General features: G+C 42.0%; 2 protein-coding genes and 1 pseudogene across 7 annotated transcripts in view; 1 reads left to right on the top strand and 2 right to left on the bottom strand.

The window, feature by feature from the left end:
• Positions 1-4861, bottom strand: part of PUS7 (pseudouridine synthase 7) — a 73918-nt gene extending 69057 nt beyond the window's left edge. Inside the window, exon 1 of one of the 3 annotated variants that reach the window (XM_081147557.1) lies at positions 4620-4861. In XM_081147557.1, the coding sequence (XP_081003683.1) occupies positions 4620-4746 (127 nt within the window). In that variant the 5' untranslated portion in view covers positions 4747-4861. The other 2 variants (XM_081147558.1, XM_081147559.1) reach the window with 2 other exon arrangements.
• Positions 4862-8395: 3534 nt separating this feature from the next.
• On the bottom strand, positions 8396-10284 carry LOC308561356 (EKC/KEOPS complex subunit TPRKB pseudogene; annotated as a pseudogene). The gene has a single exon. The product of its transcript is annotated as an EKC/KEOPS complex subunit TPRKB pseudogene (transcript).
• Positions 10285-11002: 718 nt separating this feature from the next.
• RINT1 (RAD50 interactor 1) overlaps positions 11003-18344 on the top strand; it is a 30480-nt gene continuing 23138 nt past the window's right edge. Inside the window, exons 1-3 of one of the 3 annotated variants that reach the window (XM_081146635.1) lie at positions 11003-11194; positions 11663-11708; positions 16245-16429. In XM_081146635.1, coding sequence (XP_081002761.1) covers positions 11153-11194; positions 11663-11708; positions 16245-16429 — 273 coding nt within the window. In that variant the 5' untranslated portion in view covers positions 11003-11152. The other 2 variants (XM_081146636.1, XM_081146637.1) reach the window with 2 other exon arrangements.

Raw genomic sequence — 18344 nt, 5'->3', positions numbered from 1 at the left:
TTAAATTTGGGCTTCTCTAGGTTCCTTCTCCAGTCCTGTTCCCTTCTCACTCCCAAGTTTTCCAGCTAGTACCCCTCCATCTCCAACTCTCGCCTAACGTCCAAGGCAATCATAAAGACAGCTAAACAATGAAGTGTATGCAGTGAGCTCATTCAAGCCTCACTTTAACCCTATGACAGAGGGATCATTATCATTCCCATCTTAGCACTACAAAACTACAAAGTATTTGCTCATTTACAGAGCTAGTAAGAGGTGGAATCAAATGCTCTCACTCAACATGCCCTAAATTAATCTCATCATTTCCCATTATAAACGCACTTCTGTTAAACTGCACCTCTCACCACAGGGAATGTTACCACCAACTACCTACCAGTCACCTGTGTCAGAATAAGGGCATCACCTGAATTCCTCACTCTCCCCTATGCCTTCATCAGTGATTTTGTGAATAAAATTCTAGGTTTAGGACAGCACTATTATGCCCAACATCCGTGGAATGAGAATATTAGCGGACCATGGATCTGAAGTATCAACCACTGGTTTCAACTCTTACTTGGTAAACGGCAGTTTGTAGGGTATAAAGTGAAGCCTGATCTAGGTTTTGCCATTTACTAAGAAGGTCACTTAACCTCTCTAAGCTTCAGTTTATTTGTCTGTAAAGCTGAAAAATGATGACTCAGTCAAAGGTCTGTAAAACTGTTCCGATTTAACTGTTGGTCATTAATATTTACTATGGATGATTTACACAGAGTTGTTATTGCTCAGACTGGAGGAAAAAAAACCCCAAAACTTCTTACGCTTCTTTTGTTCTCTGGGCTAATGATTAAACATGGTGTTCTCTTTCAAATACCACTTAATTTTAAGAGACCCTCAAAGCACTGCCAATACCAAATAAATATACCTTTGGTATTTTTTGGAAGTCTTTTTCTTGATTCTTGTGGACCCTTGCCTGATCTTTTTCTTGTTATATTTAATTGCAAAGACAAGTTCATTAACTAATCTCACTTTTGCTTTCAAATGAAATTATAGTTTTTATTTGTTTTAGCTCATGGTCCTATCACAGACATTAATTATTAAAGTATATAAAGTGTTGGGAGCCGGTGATGTGTCTGGACATGGTCCACGTCACCTGAGGGTCTGGAGTCAGGGACTCAACCCTCCCCACAATGACCCTTGATATTGAGAGCCCGCTATGTGTCTGGACATGGTCCACATAGCCTGAGGCTCTGGAGTCGAGGACTCAATCCTCCCCAAAAGTTCCCATTAGAAGCCAAGATAAAGATAATTACCAAGGTCTGAGCTCATGCAGGAGGCACGGTGTTTACTCTGAAAGAGCGTTCATGCGGCCTTGAAGGAACTACTCTGTATCACCCTCACCTCATTATTAATTGTTTGTTACTCACTATATAATAAAGGCTTTGAAGCCGTTTGGTGCTGCACCTCATTGGAGGGCAGCCCTCCTGATCCCATAACTTTGTCTGTCTCTTTAATTCCCACCGCTCGAACTCAGGTTTGTTCGTCTTTCAGGCTGGCTCCTGACAATAAAGCACCACCCGGCAGGGTGTGGCTCAGTGGTTGAGCATCAACCTAGGATCCAGATGATCAGGGTTCGATTCCCGGTCAGGGCACATGCCCGGTTGCAGGCTCGATCAATAACCCTCTCATCATTGATGTTTCTATCTCTCTCTCTCCCTCTCCTTTCCTCTCTCTGAAATCAATAAAGATATATTTTTTAAAAAAGTATATAAAGCACCAATGATTGTAAGTCACTTAATATATATATATTTTTGTTTTGTTTTGTTTTGTTTTTTTAAATATATTTTTATTGATTTCAGAGAGAGGAAAGGAGAGGGGGAGAGAGAGAGATAGAAACACCAATGATGAGAGAGTCATTAATCAAGCCCGCAACTGCGCATGTGCCCTGACTGGGAATCGAACCCTGATCATCTGGATCCTAGGTCGATGCTCAACCGCTGAGCCACGCCTGGCCGGGCTAATATATATTTTGTTAAATTCTGTCTGTGGGCCTAGGAGCTGAGAGCATACTTACCAGAACAGCTGTGCAAACTGCTACACTAGGAGAGGCAGAATTCACACTAGTGTTGTTTACATAAGCAGGAACTATACAAAAGGAAAGATTGAAATGCAATATAACTTTTAAATGAGAAAGTGGGGAGGGGGAAATCCTGTGAACATGAAAGAGACTGAGTAGAACTCAATCAGAAAGATAAAACAACCCTGACGGCCCCAATGTGATTACCCTAAGGAAAACTCAAAAATTTCCCTAAGAAAATTTCAGAAAAATCCTAATATACATATTCAAGCATTCTACTCAAAGCAAGAACAAGTGATCAACTTAAAAAAAAAAAGGGGGGGAAGGCGGTAAAGGGTGGAACTTTATGAGGTTTTTAAAAAAAAAGTTTTAAAGAAATATTATACTGCACAAATACACTGTCCATGATAGTAATGACAGTATCTCATATGTCAAGTAAAATCTCTACAGACCAGAAGCTTGATTCTGTGACTGGGTAGAGAATGAAATCTACTAATACTACATGAACTTGAAATCCTATACAATTCTTTGGAGGGAATACTAAAATAATGAGTTCTGGCTCGACCAGCATGGCTAACCTATGATCCAGGAGATTGTGATTAGATTCCTGGTCAGGGCACATAACCAGGTTGAGAGCTGGATCCCCAGTAGGGGGCGTGCAGGAGGCAGCTGATCAATCAATGACTCTCATCATTGATGTCTCTCTCTCCCCCTCTCCCTTCCTCTCTCGGAAATAAAGATATATTAAAAACATAATAAAATAAAATAAAGTAAAATAAATAAAATAAAGAGTTGCTTCCTTTACACTCCAAATGAGCCAAATGAGATTAGGAATATTACAATTTTAACAGTATTTTAAAATCTTTTTCATTATAATATCACGTTCACCAATAAGCTTCCTCTACACCCACAACAAAAATAAAGTTTAGCATTTTCAAAATTTTAATACACCACTGACAGTCCCTTAATATTATTTCCCACAAAATGAACATCTTAAAAAAGGGCCATATTAGTCTTAATGGTATCTGTATTCCAAAACCCTCCATAACTTCCACTTTTTAAATGTTTCTATCCTCCATCCTCTGCAAACTGTCAGTAACCTCTCTAGCACTCACAATAAAGAGCACTTTCTTCAGGGCAAAGCACACACTCACTACACTCTAATATGCAAGATTGTTAAGGTTATTACATTTGTTCATCCCACAAATATTTATTGAGCACCTCTTATGTGTCTGGCACTATTTTAGGCACTGTGGAAAAAGGGAAATTTTCCTGCCCTGATTGAGCTTACCTTTACTTAAGGATATATAGAATAATAAAATAATTTAAAAACATGCAAACATAAGAGCTATAAATAAAGCTGAGTAAGGGGAATGAGAGAAAGAAGGGTGCTCTTTAGTGAAGCATCTCCAAGGAGGTGCCTGTAAAGGACTGAGGTTGGAGCAAACTTAGTCAAAAGTAAGCCCAGCTGGGTTATTGTTTCTCTCTCCTATTTAGGGGCAAAGCTATGCTTTATTAATACCTGTACTGCCCAGCCTCTATAAAAAAATATGTTCAGGAGGAGTTATTAAATTAATAAATACTGAGTGTTGGCTACTTGCCTAATGACTGAACAAAATCATTTCCTATCCATCCCCTTTTCAGTATGAGTGTACTGTTGGATATTTGACAGATCCCTCCACTGTCAAGGCATCCGGAGGCCAAAGGATGCGGCATGCCTGTCTCACAGATGATTAGGGACTTGAAACAAAAGCCCTTGGTAATCCTATAGATATTTCCGGAATGGAAAAAAAAAAAAAAGTGGTCTGACAACGGGACCAAATATTTGAAAAACTAGACTCCAAACTTTACTCCTTGGCAGGCGCTAAAACCCATGCAACGAAGACGTACTTTTAAACCACTCAGTGCAGGGCTGGCGGTAAGGGCTCAGTACGGATGAGTTTCAACATGCACAGCAGCACGTCCTCCATCCACTCGTTAAACACCAACACGGCAGAGGGCTCGAGAAAACACTCCTGGTTCCCAACCTGTTCGCTCCTACTTCTGGAAAACGTCTATAAAACAAGCAGTCACCTGGCATACAGACGCCTCACAATAAGTAGTGATGGGTTAGGAGTACGAGGAGAAAACACGTGGAATGGACGCTGTAGCCGAATGGCCCAGCGACGTACCGGAGCTGTAAAAGGTTTCGGGATAAATGCCAGTTTTCTCTTCCGGGAGGGAGAAGAGTTTAGGGAGCGTCTGGGGCGAAGAAAGGAATGGGAATGGGATCTTCGGCCTGACAGCGCCGCGGGGAGGAAGGAGGGCGCAGCGTTCCCAGAGGACCTGCCCCGGCAATGGGGGGCGGGGCTGGCACCAACGAAGCGCTGGTCCCGCCCGGCTCCCGCCGCGCTCCCGCGGGTACGACCCATAATGGAGGCTACGCGGGCGCGCCGTGGGCTCAGAACACGGATGGGACACCTTCCCAGACTGCACCGCCCCTTCGGGCGGGACCTGGGAGCCGGGGCACCGGGCCGGGCCGAGGGCTGGCGGCGGAGCCCGGGCGGCTGCAGGGAGGCCGCGCACTTACCTGGGGCCGGGGAGTGCGGGCGCGGCGCGGGCCGAGCGGCGAGGGGGCCGGTTCGCTGCTCCGGGCGCAGGAGGGCGGCAGCGGCGAGGGTCACTCGGAAGAGCCAGCTGCAAGGGCGGCCAGACATAAGCGCCGCTGTCCGCGCCTGGGGCCCGCAGAGCTCGTGTGGACTAGCGGGCGGCCGGGCTCGCACACGTGCGGCGCAGGGACGCGCGGCTGCCAGCCGGCCCCTCCCCGGGGTGGAGCCCGCCTTTAGCCGTGGTCCCCGCCCACCTGCCCCGGGAGGGAGAGGCCCCGCCCACTTTCCGCCTTTACGCGCCCCCAGCGGCCAGTCCCGACGCGTTGCAGCTGCACCCCTTGGCCTTCCCAGCTGCGGGGCAGGGAGCTCACCGTGGCCCGTTCACTCCAGGAGCTTCCCAGGCGGTGGCACCTGGGCTTTGGCTAGGGCAAGAAGTGATTTTACAGGCACCAAAGAGTCCTTTAGACGACTTCTAAAGCAGCGCTTGCCTTAGGAATGTTAGTTGCATTCTGATAAGTGTTTCTTCTATACAGTTATGGCCCTTTTTTGTTACCTTCCACCACGCAGTTAATAGTGAATCACATTAGAGATTCGTAATAGAGAATCCCATTAGGGTCCCTATTGTTCTATGTATATAATTCCTTCGAATGCAACAGATCCAAGAGCACCATTTTTCCACTTCTTCGATTTACCTGCATGCTTCACGGCTCCCCAATAGGATCCCCTTAAGAAACGGGACCATAGCAAGTTTGCGCTCTGTGTAAAGAAAAATAAAATTCATTACTCTTCCCATGCTCTTCCAGTAGCACACGTTTCTAAACCAAATCCTATCTTCAGATAGCTTTTGCACATTTTATGTTTTGCCAAACTTCAATCCTGAGTGAAAAATCCATATTACTAGACGCACTTATATTTTTGCTAGACTTGTTTTTTTTTAATTGTGTTAAAATACACATAACATAAAATTTACCATTTTAACCATTTTTAAGTATATATAGTTCAGTGGTATTGAGCACATTCATATTGTTGTGCAACCATCATGACCGTCCTCTCAAACTCTTCATTTTGAAAACTGAAATTCTATACTGATAACTTCCTCCTCCTATCCCCTGGCAATCACCATTCTACTTTTGGTCTCTATGAATTTTAAAATTCTAGGTAACTCATTTAAGTGGAATCAGTATATGTTCGTGACTGGCTTCACTTAGCATAATGTCCTTAACATTCATCCACACTATAGCATGTGTCAGAATTTCCTTTTTTTTAAGGCTGAATAATATTCCCTTATATGTATATACCACATTTAGTATGCCCGATATCACTAGGCTTGCTTCTATCTTTTGGCTATTGTGAGTAATGCTGCATGTTCATAGCAGTGTTCATAGGGTATATCTATATCTCTTGGAGACCTTGCTTTCAATTTTTTGTGTGTGTATATACCAAGAAGTGCAATTGCTATATCATATGGTAATTCTATTTTTAATTTTTTGTGCAACCCCCATACTATTTTACATAGCAGCTGTAGACTTGTTCTTAAAATCTGGGTTTACATGTAGGGACCTGGCTAACCGAACAGAGATAATTCACTCAGACTGGTAGGATTCTATACCACCTAGATTATTCATTTCAATTAAGTACCTAAGATAGTTTTCTATTTCTAATATGTGTACAATCACAGGTCCTTGGGCTATGGTTAATTCATAGGTTAATGTCCTAATGACAGCAACTGCAAATATTTTTATCTCAGCCACACAGTAAAAATCCTAAACTTTTAGTTTCTGTATATTTTAAAAAGTATCTTCTCTGAGATTTTGGCCCAACTCCTCATAAAATGAGTGTGGAGGAAAAGCGTTCACATTTCTTCCCAATAGTTGGGTCCATGGTCAGAACTTGTCCTTTTTGCATTTCAGCCTAAACTACCTTAGGCAAGGTCCAAGTGAAACATGCAGTTTTAGTTTTCTGTTTTTCAAAATGGCAGCTCTTTATTGGCTTTTAAAGTTAAAATAATGCAGAAATATTCCTATTTCAGCTCCCTTTAATAAACATCTAACAATTTGTTATTATTATTTTTATTCCTCACCCAAGGATATTTTTCCCATTGATTCTTTTAGAGAGTGGAGGGGAGGGAGGAGGGAGAGAGAGAGAGAAACATCGATGGCATGTATTGGTTGCCTTCCGCATGTACCCCAACAGGTCCAGGGAATGAGCCTGCAACGTGGCCCTTGACTGGAAATCGAACCTGCAACCCTTCAGTCCATGGGCCAACACTCTAACCACTGAGCCAAACTCACCAAGGCAAATATTTAACAGTTTAATGTTCTCCTTGACTTTAAAATTACATCATAACGTGTATATTATATATAATATTTTGGATCCTGCTTTTACCTCCACACCAGACTATGAAATGCTAAGTGTCTAGCACACACAATTTCTCTTGTTTCGTCCTTATTATTGCCCAGTATTTTATCCATCTTAGATGCCTCCTTTCACTTCCCAGAGTGTAGTTAATAGTTTTCTGTGCTCCCTCAATCATTGCAAATGTATCTCTTGTTGAACCTACTGCGCCCAATTTTAAATTACTTATTTTCATGGTTGTTTCCTTTACCAGAAAGTGAATTCTACAGAAGGAAAAATTAGAGTTTAAAGCAATCTGTTTTCTTCTTTAATTTTATTTTTATCAGAGTTTTACATGTTTGTGATTTAGATTCACATAATTATGTAGAAACCCTGTAAGTTTTGCAATGGAACAGCAGAGATTTTGTCTCCCACTCTTCCTCTTACCTACTTTCCTCTCCTCAAAGGAAGTCATTTCATCTTTCAACTGGTTATTTTGATATTTATTTTCATTTCTCTATGTAAAATACTCATATTGTATTGCTATTTCTTGGTTTTTCACTCTTAGGTATTATCTATTGACTTCACTTAATGAAAAATAGGGATTTAGCTCTTCTTCCTTTCCCCATCCCTTCCCCCACCACACCACACCTCCCATCCCTTTATCTGCCTAATATAGTTATACTGTATTTTTTAGAAAATATATCTTTATTGATCTCAGAGAGAGAGGAAGGAAGAGGAAGAGAGAGAGACAGAAACATCAGTGATGAGAGAATCATTGATTGGCTGCCTCCTGCATGCCCCACACTGGGGATCAAGCACACAAACCGGGCATGCGGCCTGACCGGGAATCAAACCTCGATCTCCGGGATCCTAGGTCGATGCTCAACTGCTGAGCCACGCCTGGCCAGGCTATACTGTACTTTTTTAAAAAATAGATTTGTTTTTACTATATTATAACTACTCACATCTTGGGCAAAATGGTACTGTATACCATGATTATTTCTCCTCAGCTTTTTGTTTTTCTTGCAGTTAGTAATTTTCTTATTTTGGTTTATTATTCATCACTAAGCCAAGCCCAACTTCTTAATGATTGTTTAAATCTCTCTCCCCAGAGATTTATATAGAGGGGGTATTGTATCAGTTTAATGTTTCTAAAGGAATCTCTCCTGGAGCCTTCTGACCTTCACCAGTCTATGTATGTGTAGCCCACAGTTGTCAGGGTGTCACTCCATTTTTCTCCTGGGTTGTATCTTCTGTTTCCTATAGCCTATGTTTTCTTCACTTAGTCCTTCATTTTAGTGGAGCACAATCCCCAGTAGCTTCCTGAAAAAAGGAGAAATAAATGAAACGAAAATTTTTTTGAGATTTTGAATGACTGAACATACCTTTATTTTTTACACACATTTGATTGGTAGTTTACTAGTAATTAAGCAAAAAATTCCAGTTTGAAATAAAATTCTTTTTGAAATTTGATAGAATTGCTCCCATGATTTCTAGCTTTCTTTGTGACTGTTGAGAAATTGAAAAGTACCCTGAGTCTTGATCCTGTGTTTTTCTCTCTGAAAGCTTAGGGTTGTCTCTTTGCCCTCAGTGTTCTGCAGTTTCACAATAAATGCACCTTGGGGTTAGTCACCTTTTATTCATTGTGCTGGACACTTGGTGGACCCTTTCAGTCTAGAAACTCATGACTTCTAGTTTGGAAAATTTTTCTTGTATTATTTTGTTGATGATCACTTCTTCTCTAACCCTTGTTGGTTTTTTCTTTTGGAACTCTTTATTTCTCAGATTTTCTACCCCCCGCAGTGGTCCTCAAATTTATTATTATTTTTCTCTATTATTTTCATTGCTTTGTCCTTCTGCTTCCCCACCCCCTAAGATATTTCGTATCTTCCAACTTGTTTATTCAATTTTTCATTTTTGCTATCATATTTTTACCTCTAAATATTTTCTTTATAAATGTTGAAAATGTTTATTATTTCTATCATTTAGCAAAACCTCTTTATATATATATATATGTATTTTAAATATACATTTTATTGATTTCAGAGAAAGGAAGGGAGAGGGAGAGAGAGAAACATCAATGATGAGAGTCACTGAACGGCTGCCTCCTGCACGCCCCCTTGCTGGAGCCCGCAACCCGGGCATGTGCCCTGACTGGGAATTGAACCTCCATCTCCTGGATCGTAGGTCGATGCTCAACTGCTGAGCCACGCCGGCTGGGCTCACAAAACATCTTTTGTTGACATTCTACAAATGACAGCATCCAATAATGTCCCAATACTTTCTTCTTGTGAAGATAGTTTATATATCTTTTTGACTTCTGTAATATGTGTTATTTCAGGAAGGTTTTTCAGAGAAACTTGAGGACCTTCTACCTGAGATATTAGGTCTTCTTGATCTATTTGTTTTTCTCCATCTTCAATGTAAACAATTAGAACTGAAGTACCACTTGCTGAAATATCGAATTTTTTCAAAGCCTCTGAAATATTGTTATTTGGGGAGAGGTTGAAAATAATTTCAGTAGACAGAGTTCTTGTCTTCATTTTTCCCAGTTTGTAGAGGTAACTGCTTTGTTTGCTGCCACAAGTACCTGAAATGGACGGATGATCACTGTAGGGCTAATTAATGAACCATCAATGGTACCTTCCATGGCCTTTTTTCTCAAGTCTCCAGCATTTTTTACATCTTTAAATAACAGAAGGGTCACCGTGCATGCGGGAAATAGGGCCAGCTGGTGCGTGCACTGCATTTCATAGATAAGCAGGGTTCAGGGCGCCCGGAGCCCGGGCGGGTGCCCGCTGCGCGAGCTCGTCTCCGCCTCGCGGCAGCTCCGGGAAGCGGCGGCGGCGGCGTCCTAGGCCGGGCGCTCCTGGAAGGGAGGCCGAGTCTGCCGCTTCCGCGCGGCACCCGGGCCTGGCCTCGGGAGGAGTCCGATAAACACGGGTGGAGGGAGTCCCAGGCGTCATCTCAAAAAGACCCGGTGCCGGAAGCCCGCGCGGGCGCTGCCGCTCACCCGCCTGCAGCCGCCGCTGCCAGCTGCCCCGCCCGCTCCAGCGCTCGGAGGATTCGCGCCGCCGCCGCCGCCCGTCTCGGAGGATCTTCCCCTCGAAACCTCTAAATGTTTTTTTAAACAATAATCTGTTACTGTTTTATGGCTTATTGTCACAGCTCAGGATATTGATTGTACAGACAGATAATTTTTAAAAGCATGTTATTGATTTTAGAGAGAGAAGAAGGGAGAGGGAGAGAGAAACATCGATGGGGCTGCCTCCCCCACGCCGCCCGCCGGGGATCGAGCCTGAAACCCCGGCAAGTGCCGCCACCGGGAATCCAACCAGCCACCTCCTGGTGCATGGGACGATGCGCAGCCAACTGAGCCACACCAGCCAGGGCTACATATAATTTTTTAAAAAAGGTTTCTCCTCACTGAACGGTTTCTGTTTCCTCTAAGGGTTGCTCCCCCCCCCCCCCATTTATGTCTCCGTGTTGTTTCTGAAGTTGTCAAAGCCCTGGGTCCTCTCCCTGTCTCTAGCTGCCAGGTGACTCCTGTTCCTTCTCTCCGGCAAAGCGCAGGTTCTGGCGGTCTCTGTACTGGGTAAAGCGCATATTAGATGCTGAGTCCTTTTCCTCCATTCAGCTCCCAGGACATCTCTAGTTGAATCTGATCGGCCTTAAAAGATCCAGAGGTAATGACATTGGAAATGCCCCAATTAAACAGCCCAAGCAAATTACATTCAAGCTAGTCAACAAGCCCCCTCACACTCTCAGAACATCTGAAATGACATTTAAAATATAAACTGAAATGATTCATATTGTATTTATGGCGTGGAGGAGAGGATACTTTCAAGCTCCATCATTAAGGGCTCCAGCGTGGCGGAGGAGGTTTCACAAAGGTTAGGAAGGACTGTCCCCCTTTCTCCCGTGAGCCTCCGGGGCGGGGCCCTCTTCCTGAGCGGCCGACTGGCGCCCTGCGGGCAGGGGGCGCCACCGCACAGGGCCGGCGGCTGCGCGGACAGGCCCTCTCTGGGAGAAGAGGAAGAAACCAAAGAGACGGGAGGAAGTAGCTGTGACGCTTCGCGCTGTCCGCGAGACTGAGCGGAGGGCTAGCGGCTGGCGGAGCCGGACTCCACGGGCCACGCTGGCTGCTCTTGGAGCGGAGGACTCGCGTGAAGGCGGGATGCTTCCGGCCGGCCAGATCGGCGAGGGGTCGGCAGCCCCGGTGAGGCGGCCCTGGTGGCCCGGGAAGGGGACACTGGTGGCCCAGTGAGGTGGCACATAGAGACCAGGGGAGATTGAGTGAGGTGGCCCTGGCGGCCGGCTTGAGGACGTGGTTCTCGTGGCCTGGGGGAGGTGGCCCTTGCAGTCTGGTGAGGTGCACAGACCTCCCAGGGGAGGTAGTTTCAGTGCGGTGGCTATGGCGATCCCTGTGAGATGACGTTTCCCTCTGGTGGGGGAGCCCATGCGGCTGGGCAAGTTAACTCCTGCGGTCCTGGGGAGGTGGCAGTGATGGCCTCAGGGAGGTGGCTTTTTTGGAACCTGCATCAGACAGCTCTGGCCGCTCAGGAAGGCCCCAGGGGAAGGGATTTGGGACCTTGCTGTCCTCCAGTGGGTGTCCTCTGGGAACCTTCAATGAGTTCCATTTATCACTTTAGGCTTAATGTCTTTGTCACACCTGTTCTTCTTCTAGTGCTGCTTTGAAAGTGGTGATGAAAGGAAGAACGTGGAGGAGAAAAGTAAGCAGACTCCATAGACCTTAGCACTGTCTACCAAGCTGTCTCTCCAAACTCAGCCCTATAGGGTCTGCGTCCAAGAAGGGTCTTTTAGATGAAGTGATTTTTTTTCCTTGTACCGTATGCTTGCATAATGTCAAATACTGATTATCATTATACACATATTTTTGTCGTTTTAAAATGATAAAATATGGGATGACTTAGAGAAGAATACTTCCTGACCCCTACCTAGTAGAGGCACTTGTGTGGGTTCAATGCAGTCTGCCCATCGTCCTGGATTCATAATTGCCTTTTATTTTAATGAAGCACCAACTTACTAAGCATCAGGAATTTGGAGGGGCTAATGATCTAGGAGAGATGACCAACACCTTGATTGGGTTCAGAGGAATCAATTGTTTAGTTGTACCTGACCAGTGAATTTGCACTTAAAATTTGATCTGAGCCTGGCCGGATGTGGCTCAGCGGTTGAGCGTCAACCCAGGATCCAGCCGATGAAGGTTCGATTCCCGGTCAGGGCACATGCCCGGGTTGTGGGCTGATCCCCAGTCGGGGCGTGCAGGAGGCGGCTGATCAATGACTCTCATCATTGATGTTTCTCTCCCTCTCTCTCCCTCTCTTTTCCTCTCTCTGAAATCAATAAAGATATATTAAAAAAAAAAAATCGATCTGAGAAGAACACGATGGATAACTTGGTTCCTGGATCTTGGGCTGGACAAAGAAGAGGGAAAAGGTTAATACCTCCATTTCCTGCTAAGCACAGGAGCATATCTCAGGGATGGGGACATTCGCCATTTTACTTAGCTCATTGCTAAGCATGGCAGTCTTTTGGAAATCAAGGAATCTTTAGGGGCTTTTGAAGTGAAATTTTTGGGGGGAGGAAAGGAAAAGCATGTAACAGCCATTCTATCAAGAGGGTTTTTGGTTCTTCATATTATGGCAAATAGTCTGGAAATAAGAGGTGCCCATGTTACTATGTTAGCTTTAGGAGCTAATATAATCTGCATCAGAAAGAAAGCTCTAGGTAGTCCATAGCACTTGACAAATCAGAGCTGCCACAACTCAGCTCCTTTTCCTTAAAGGATGTGAGAGTACCCCATATCTTTCAGTTAAACCCATCCCTTTTCCACCTTTGCCCCATTCAGATGCCTGGGAGTTGATGCCTGTTGAGCTGTCATGTTAATGAAATGTTTGACACAGACTGTAGACTTTGTCCTTGTCCCTCCTTTGGCTTGGCCAACTTCTTTGCAATTAGTAGTGTTCTTTACAAAAAAGAGAAAGGAGAGACATAAAAACCGCCAAATCACTGTGTTATTTTGAAGAATATCATTTGACTAAGAATGTTCTATGCTGCATTTAAATGGTTAAAAAATTAAAAAAATTTTTAAGTGAAGATAGAATTTACTCCCTAAGCTACAGCAATCTTAGCATTCACAGATATTCCCTCTGCACATAGCCCTACCTGTGTCTCCAGATATACCATATAACTCACTTGTTTTATTTCAGATAAATTTTTTTTAATATGTTTTTATTGATTTCAGGGAGAGGGAGAGAGAGAGAAACATCAATGATGAGCGAGAATCATTGATTGGCTGCCCCCTACACGCCCCCTACTGGGGATCGAGCCTGCAACCCGGGACAGGTGCCCTGAATGGGAATCAAACTGTGACCTCCAGGTTCATGGGTCAGTGCTTAACTGATGAGCAACACTGGCCGGGCTTAAGATAAATTGTAAAAAGAAGACACTGTGACTCCTGTATATAACAATAGATTTTTTTGGTACTAATAAAGTTTGATGTGGACCAGCCAGTTGTGCTCATATTTGAAGGAGAAGAAAATAAAAGTATTGGGCTGAGAGTCAGAAACATGGATTTCAGCCCCATTTACAACCTTTAAGTGTAGACTGGGAAAATGTTATAATTTATAGTTGGGAAGTTGAGGCATAGACTTATGCTAGTTTTGCTTCTACCAACTAGTGGTCTACTGGTTCTCATAGCATATGAACAGGCTTTCAATTCTTATATGTTGAATAAAACAAAGGAAAATTTATTTTGGCGGGGGGTTTGAGGAAAGGAACATACCCAATACTAAACACACAGGTATATATTTTTGTTAATCTTTACATAAATAATCAAACAATATATGATAGTTACATTTTCACTTTAGGCACATCTTTATTCATATTTTTATTTTATCAGAAGTGACAGTTTTGTAATGAGGCTGATTATAACCTATTGCTTTTCTCTTATTGCTGCTTTCTTAAAACTTCATTTTTGGTAAAGAGCCAAGTTCTACAAGGGCAACTCCAAGAAATAACAAGTGAAAGAGGTGAAGTCCAACCAGTACTGCTCCCCAGGAGGCGCTGTATTATCCCTCAACTTTGTCTCTCATACACACACTTTTTTTTTTTTTTTTTTTAAAGAAATTGTTATAGTCCTTGTTTCTAAATATATGCTAGTTCAATCATGCTTTTAATTTGTTCGTAGACTCACCATGAATAATTTGTTTAGAGAGGACCAAATCCTTCAGGCAAACCTGAAGTCAAGAAATTCACTATATGTTCACGTTTATTGTAATGTTTGGTTTCCAGGAAGCCCACTCTCGCTTTCTCTGGGGCCTCATTTTATAGCATTTATTTTTATTTGGAGATCAGTCTAAATTCTTGTATTATCTTGTTTTTGTTTTCATTTGTAATTCCTAGGTTCTACTCAAATCTAGGGAGGTTAGGCCCTGTGTATGGAATAATTCACGTTGTGGACTGAGTAGAGTTGAGCATATTTAATATCAGGGAATTAATGGACTGCACAGTGAAATGGAGTTACCATTATACCAGGTTTGACCCTAAATTCGGGTTTTCTAAACTTTTCCAGGAAGAAGCAAACCATAAGTAACCAAAAGGGGATAGCTTACACATGGAAACAAATACTTCAAAGGGAAATAGTTTATCTTAGCACACTGGGGTGGAGTGGAAGGAGAAAGATATGGCAGTCAACTATGGGCCATGTCATTCTTACCTTCTTTGCTGAGAAGCTGCTGTGAGTCTTCAGGTTTCTTTGGGGTTCAGGGCATATTCAGAAAGCTACCCTGGCAAAGATGGTCAGCAAATATATAGCTAGAGATACTCTGGAAAAGAGGAGCAGTGCTGTTAGTCCACAAATTTAGGACAATGGAAAGTAATTTAATTCCTTTGCAATGGATTATGTGTTTATTAGAAATTTGTTTTCTTAAGGGTTTTATTTAAGTAAAAATGGCAAATTATTATAAGGAGTGTACTCTGGGAAATATCATATGCTAAATGGGATGAGAGCAAAGCTACCAAAAGCCAGTAAGTGTTGCCTCTGCTACCACTCTTCTCTAAAAATGGCTCCCAAATCACCAGTTTTTGCCACATTTAATAAGTCCATTGTTGCCCAGCTGGAGTGGCTCGTCCTGTGCACTGAAAGATTGCTGGTTTCATTCCTGGTCAGGACACATACCTGGGTTGCTGGTTTGATCCCTGGTGGTGGCACATATGGAAGGCAACCAATTGATGTTTCTCTCTCTCATTGATGTTTCTCTCTCTTTCTCCCCCTTCCTCTCTCTAAGCTTGTCCTTGGGTGAGGATTAGAAAATAATAAGTCCAGTGTGAATTAGTCCAAGACTGGTTTATTTGCCATGGAAAGAATCTCATGTTGGACTGTACATGTTAGTGGATTCATCAGCCACTTTGAGTTTTCCCTCTTAATTTGTGTTTTCTCTCAGATTTCCTTTTGAAACTTTTTTTCTGTTCCTGACATGAATATCTTGATCATCCATTGACATCTGAAGGTTTTAAGACTTTTTAACTCATATATAAGGATGAATTTTTACTCATTGGTCACTCTTTCAAATTTTTTTCATATACTTGAAATCTTTCAATACTATTTTTTTTTCTTTTTTAACGTCTTGAAAACAGAGCCCTCCTTTGGTATTATTTAGACCATACCATCTGGTTCTTTACAGATTTTGAAAACATATTACTAATTTAATAAACACTACACCAATAAATCAGATTTGACCTTTCCCCCCGCCAGTAATAAAATAGATTGTTAAGAAATAAGGTCTTTAGGAAAGTTCAGTATCTTTAACTGCATTGTCTTGCCAACATCTATGGAAACCTGTGGTTACTAGGACTTTAGGAATTTCTCTTTCAAGGTGAGGAATTTCCTTAGCTCTTAAGCACTTTGTAATACTTGATCTATAGATTGCTTTATAGCTATTCATTTGGGTATTTCTGTGTGAGTGAAACACACAAATATATATATTTTTGTGTATACACAAAAATATCTAAATGAATATATATAATGCATATATGCATATACATTTATACATGCTATATATATTCATTTGGGTATTTTTGTGTGTATATGTATTTGTGTGTGTGTCTATTATCATTTACCATATATAGATCATGTTTTCTTTAACCTATTAACTTTTGAAGGTAGGTATAGTGTATATCTTTTGTATTTCTTTTAACTCTAAAGTACTTGCTGGTATTGATTAATTGTTTTTCTTTCATTTTAGGTGACATAAATATTGCAGCTCTTGTTGGAAATGAACAAGTCTGTGAAGGTGCAGATAATGGTGATCTTTCTTCCTATGTGTCTGCATTTATAGAAAAGGAAGTTGGAACTGACCTTAAATCTTTAAAGAAACTTGATAAACTCATAGAACAGATTACAGAAAGCAAAATGCAATTAGAAGAACAGGCAAGTATTAAAACTCACTGAAATAATATCAGTAGTATACTCATTATAATTAATATAAACATAACCATTATTATGTAGGGAATTTTGAGGATATAGATTATGACAAATAGCCTAATTATTTAAAACTGTTTAATGAGTTTTAAGGACTTACAATATGCTAGGTAATTAACAAAATATGTAGAAGACATAGTTTCTACTGATATGATTTATGCCTTGGAAACAATGATGGCTAACATTTTAAGTAGCTTTTCAAACAATGACTTTTAATGTGCTTTTACAAGTAAATAATTTCATGGTATAAAAAAATGTAACACCATCATTCCACATTTTTTATATATACACTAATAGGGAGAAAAAATATGGAAATAAGTATAACATTATAATGGTTATTTCTGTATGGTTTTAACAAATGATGTATTTTCTTTATATCTTTCTGTATTTTCAAGACTTTTTTTTTTTTTAAATATATCTTAATTGATTTCAGAGAGAGGAAAGGAGAGGGAGAGATAGAAACATCAATGATGAGAAAGTCATTGATTGAGCCCACAACCCGGGCATGTGCCCTGACCGGGAATCGAACCCCGATTGCCTGGATCCTAGGTCGACGCTCAACCGCTGAGCCACACCTGGCTGGGCAAGACTTTTTTTTTACAGTGAACATATTACTTAAAATAATTTTTTTTAAATCCCCATGATTGTAATCTTAAAAAAAATAAATGGGTGCCTGTACTTGCAACAGTGTGTCTGTCAAAGATGAGATTTGTATTGTGTAAGTACTAAATAGGGTTAAGTAAATTGCGTGGGTATAGTGGTGTGTTAGCTCCAGGTTGTCAGCCGTCTTATGTTTTCTCATCCCTAGCACCTTAGGCCTCTTCATCTTCTTGTCTTTCGCCTCATTATTGCTAAGCTCTATGTTTAGCCCAGTCCTGTCCTTCGCACTCCTGCAGGCAAGTCGTGTGGGCTCTTCTGGAGGAAATCACATAGCTGGGTGGAGGGATGCTAGCCCAAATGTGTGGTCTTCTGTTCCACCTGGTTGTCTTTCCATGGGAAGGTTGGCTCCTCTGCTACTCCCCTCAGCTGTTCTTCCAAATTCTCCCCAAGACACCTATCCCACCTGGCCATTCTGTCCTTTTCCCAAACAAAAAATTGAGGCCTTTAGCATGAATCTGTTGAACAGTCTACCCCAAATTCCACAATCTGACTTGACACCATCTCTACTTCTTTTTTTTTTAATATGTCTTTATTGATTTTAGAGAGAGAGAGAAAGGGAGATGGAGAGAGAGAGAGAGAGAAACATCAATGTGAGAGGGAAACATCAATCAGTTACCTCCTGACTTGGGATTGAACCCGCAACCTGGGTATGTGCCCTGACCAGGAATCGAACCAGCGACCGTTCCATGCATGGGACAACACTCAACCAGGGCACCATTCCTCCTTCTTAATTCAGCAGAGGATCAATGAAAGACAGTCCCTGTGCCCTGATCCTACCTGCCAGCTCTGTGAACTTGCTTCACTCTTTTATAATTTTATCCTTTGTTCCTCAGCCAGTCCTGCCCTCTCAGCATATGGACATATCCAGATCTTTCCTTAAAATCTAAACTAACAAACCTGCATCTCCTCATCTTTTAGTAGGTGTTAGTCCGTTCCTTTTACTTTTAGGCTTCTTCATAAAGTTGTCTTACTTTGTATCTGTCTCCACTTCCTAATTTTCCATTTGCTCTGTGATTCACCGGAATTAGGCTTATTTCCCTGATGACAGTGGAAGTTTTTGCTGAAGTCCTTAATTGAACCTTAAATTCAGCATGTCCAAAACTACTGATCCATCTCTTAAAATGCTTCCCTGTCTTGGAAAATGGTACCTGTCAATCAGGCCTGAAACCTAGGAGCCTTCCTAGATTGCTCCTTATCTTTACTC

Source organism: Miniopterus schreibersii (assembly GCF_964146895.1).
Source record: "Miniopterus schreibersii genome assembly, chromosome: 9".
Taxonomy (NCBI): domain Eukaryota; kingdom Metazoa; phylum Chordata; class Mammalia; order Chiroptera; family Miniopteridae; genus Miniopterus; species Miniopterus schreibersii.
This window is presented reverse-complemented; position numbering and strand designations above follow the sequence as displayed.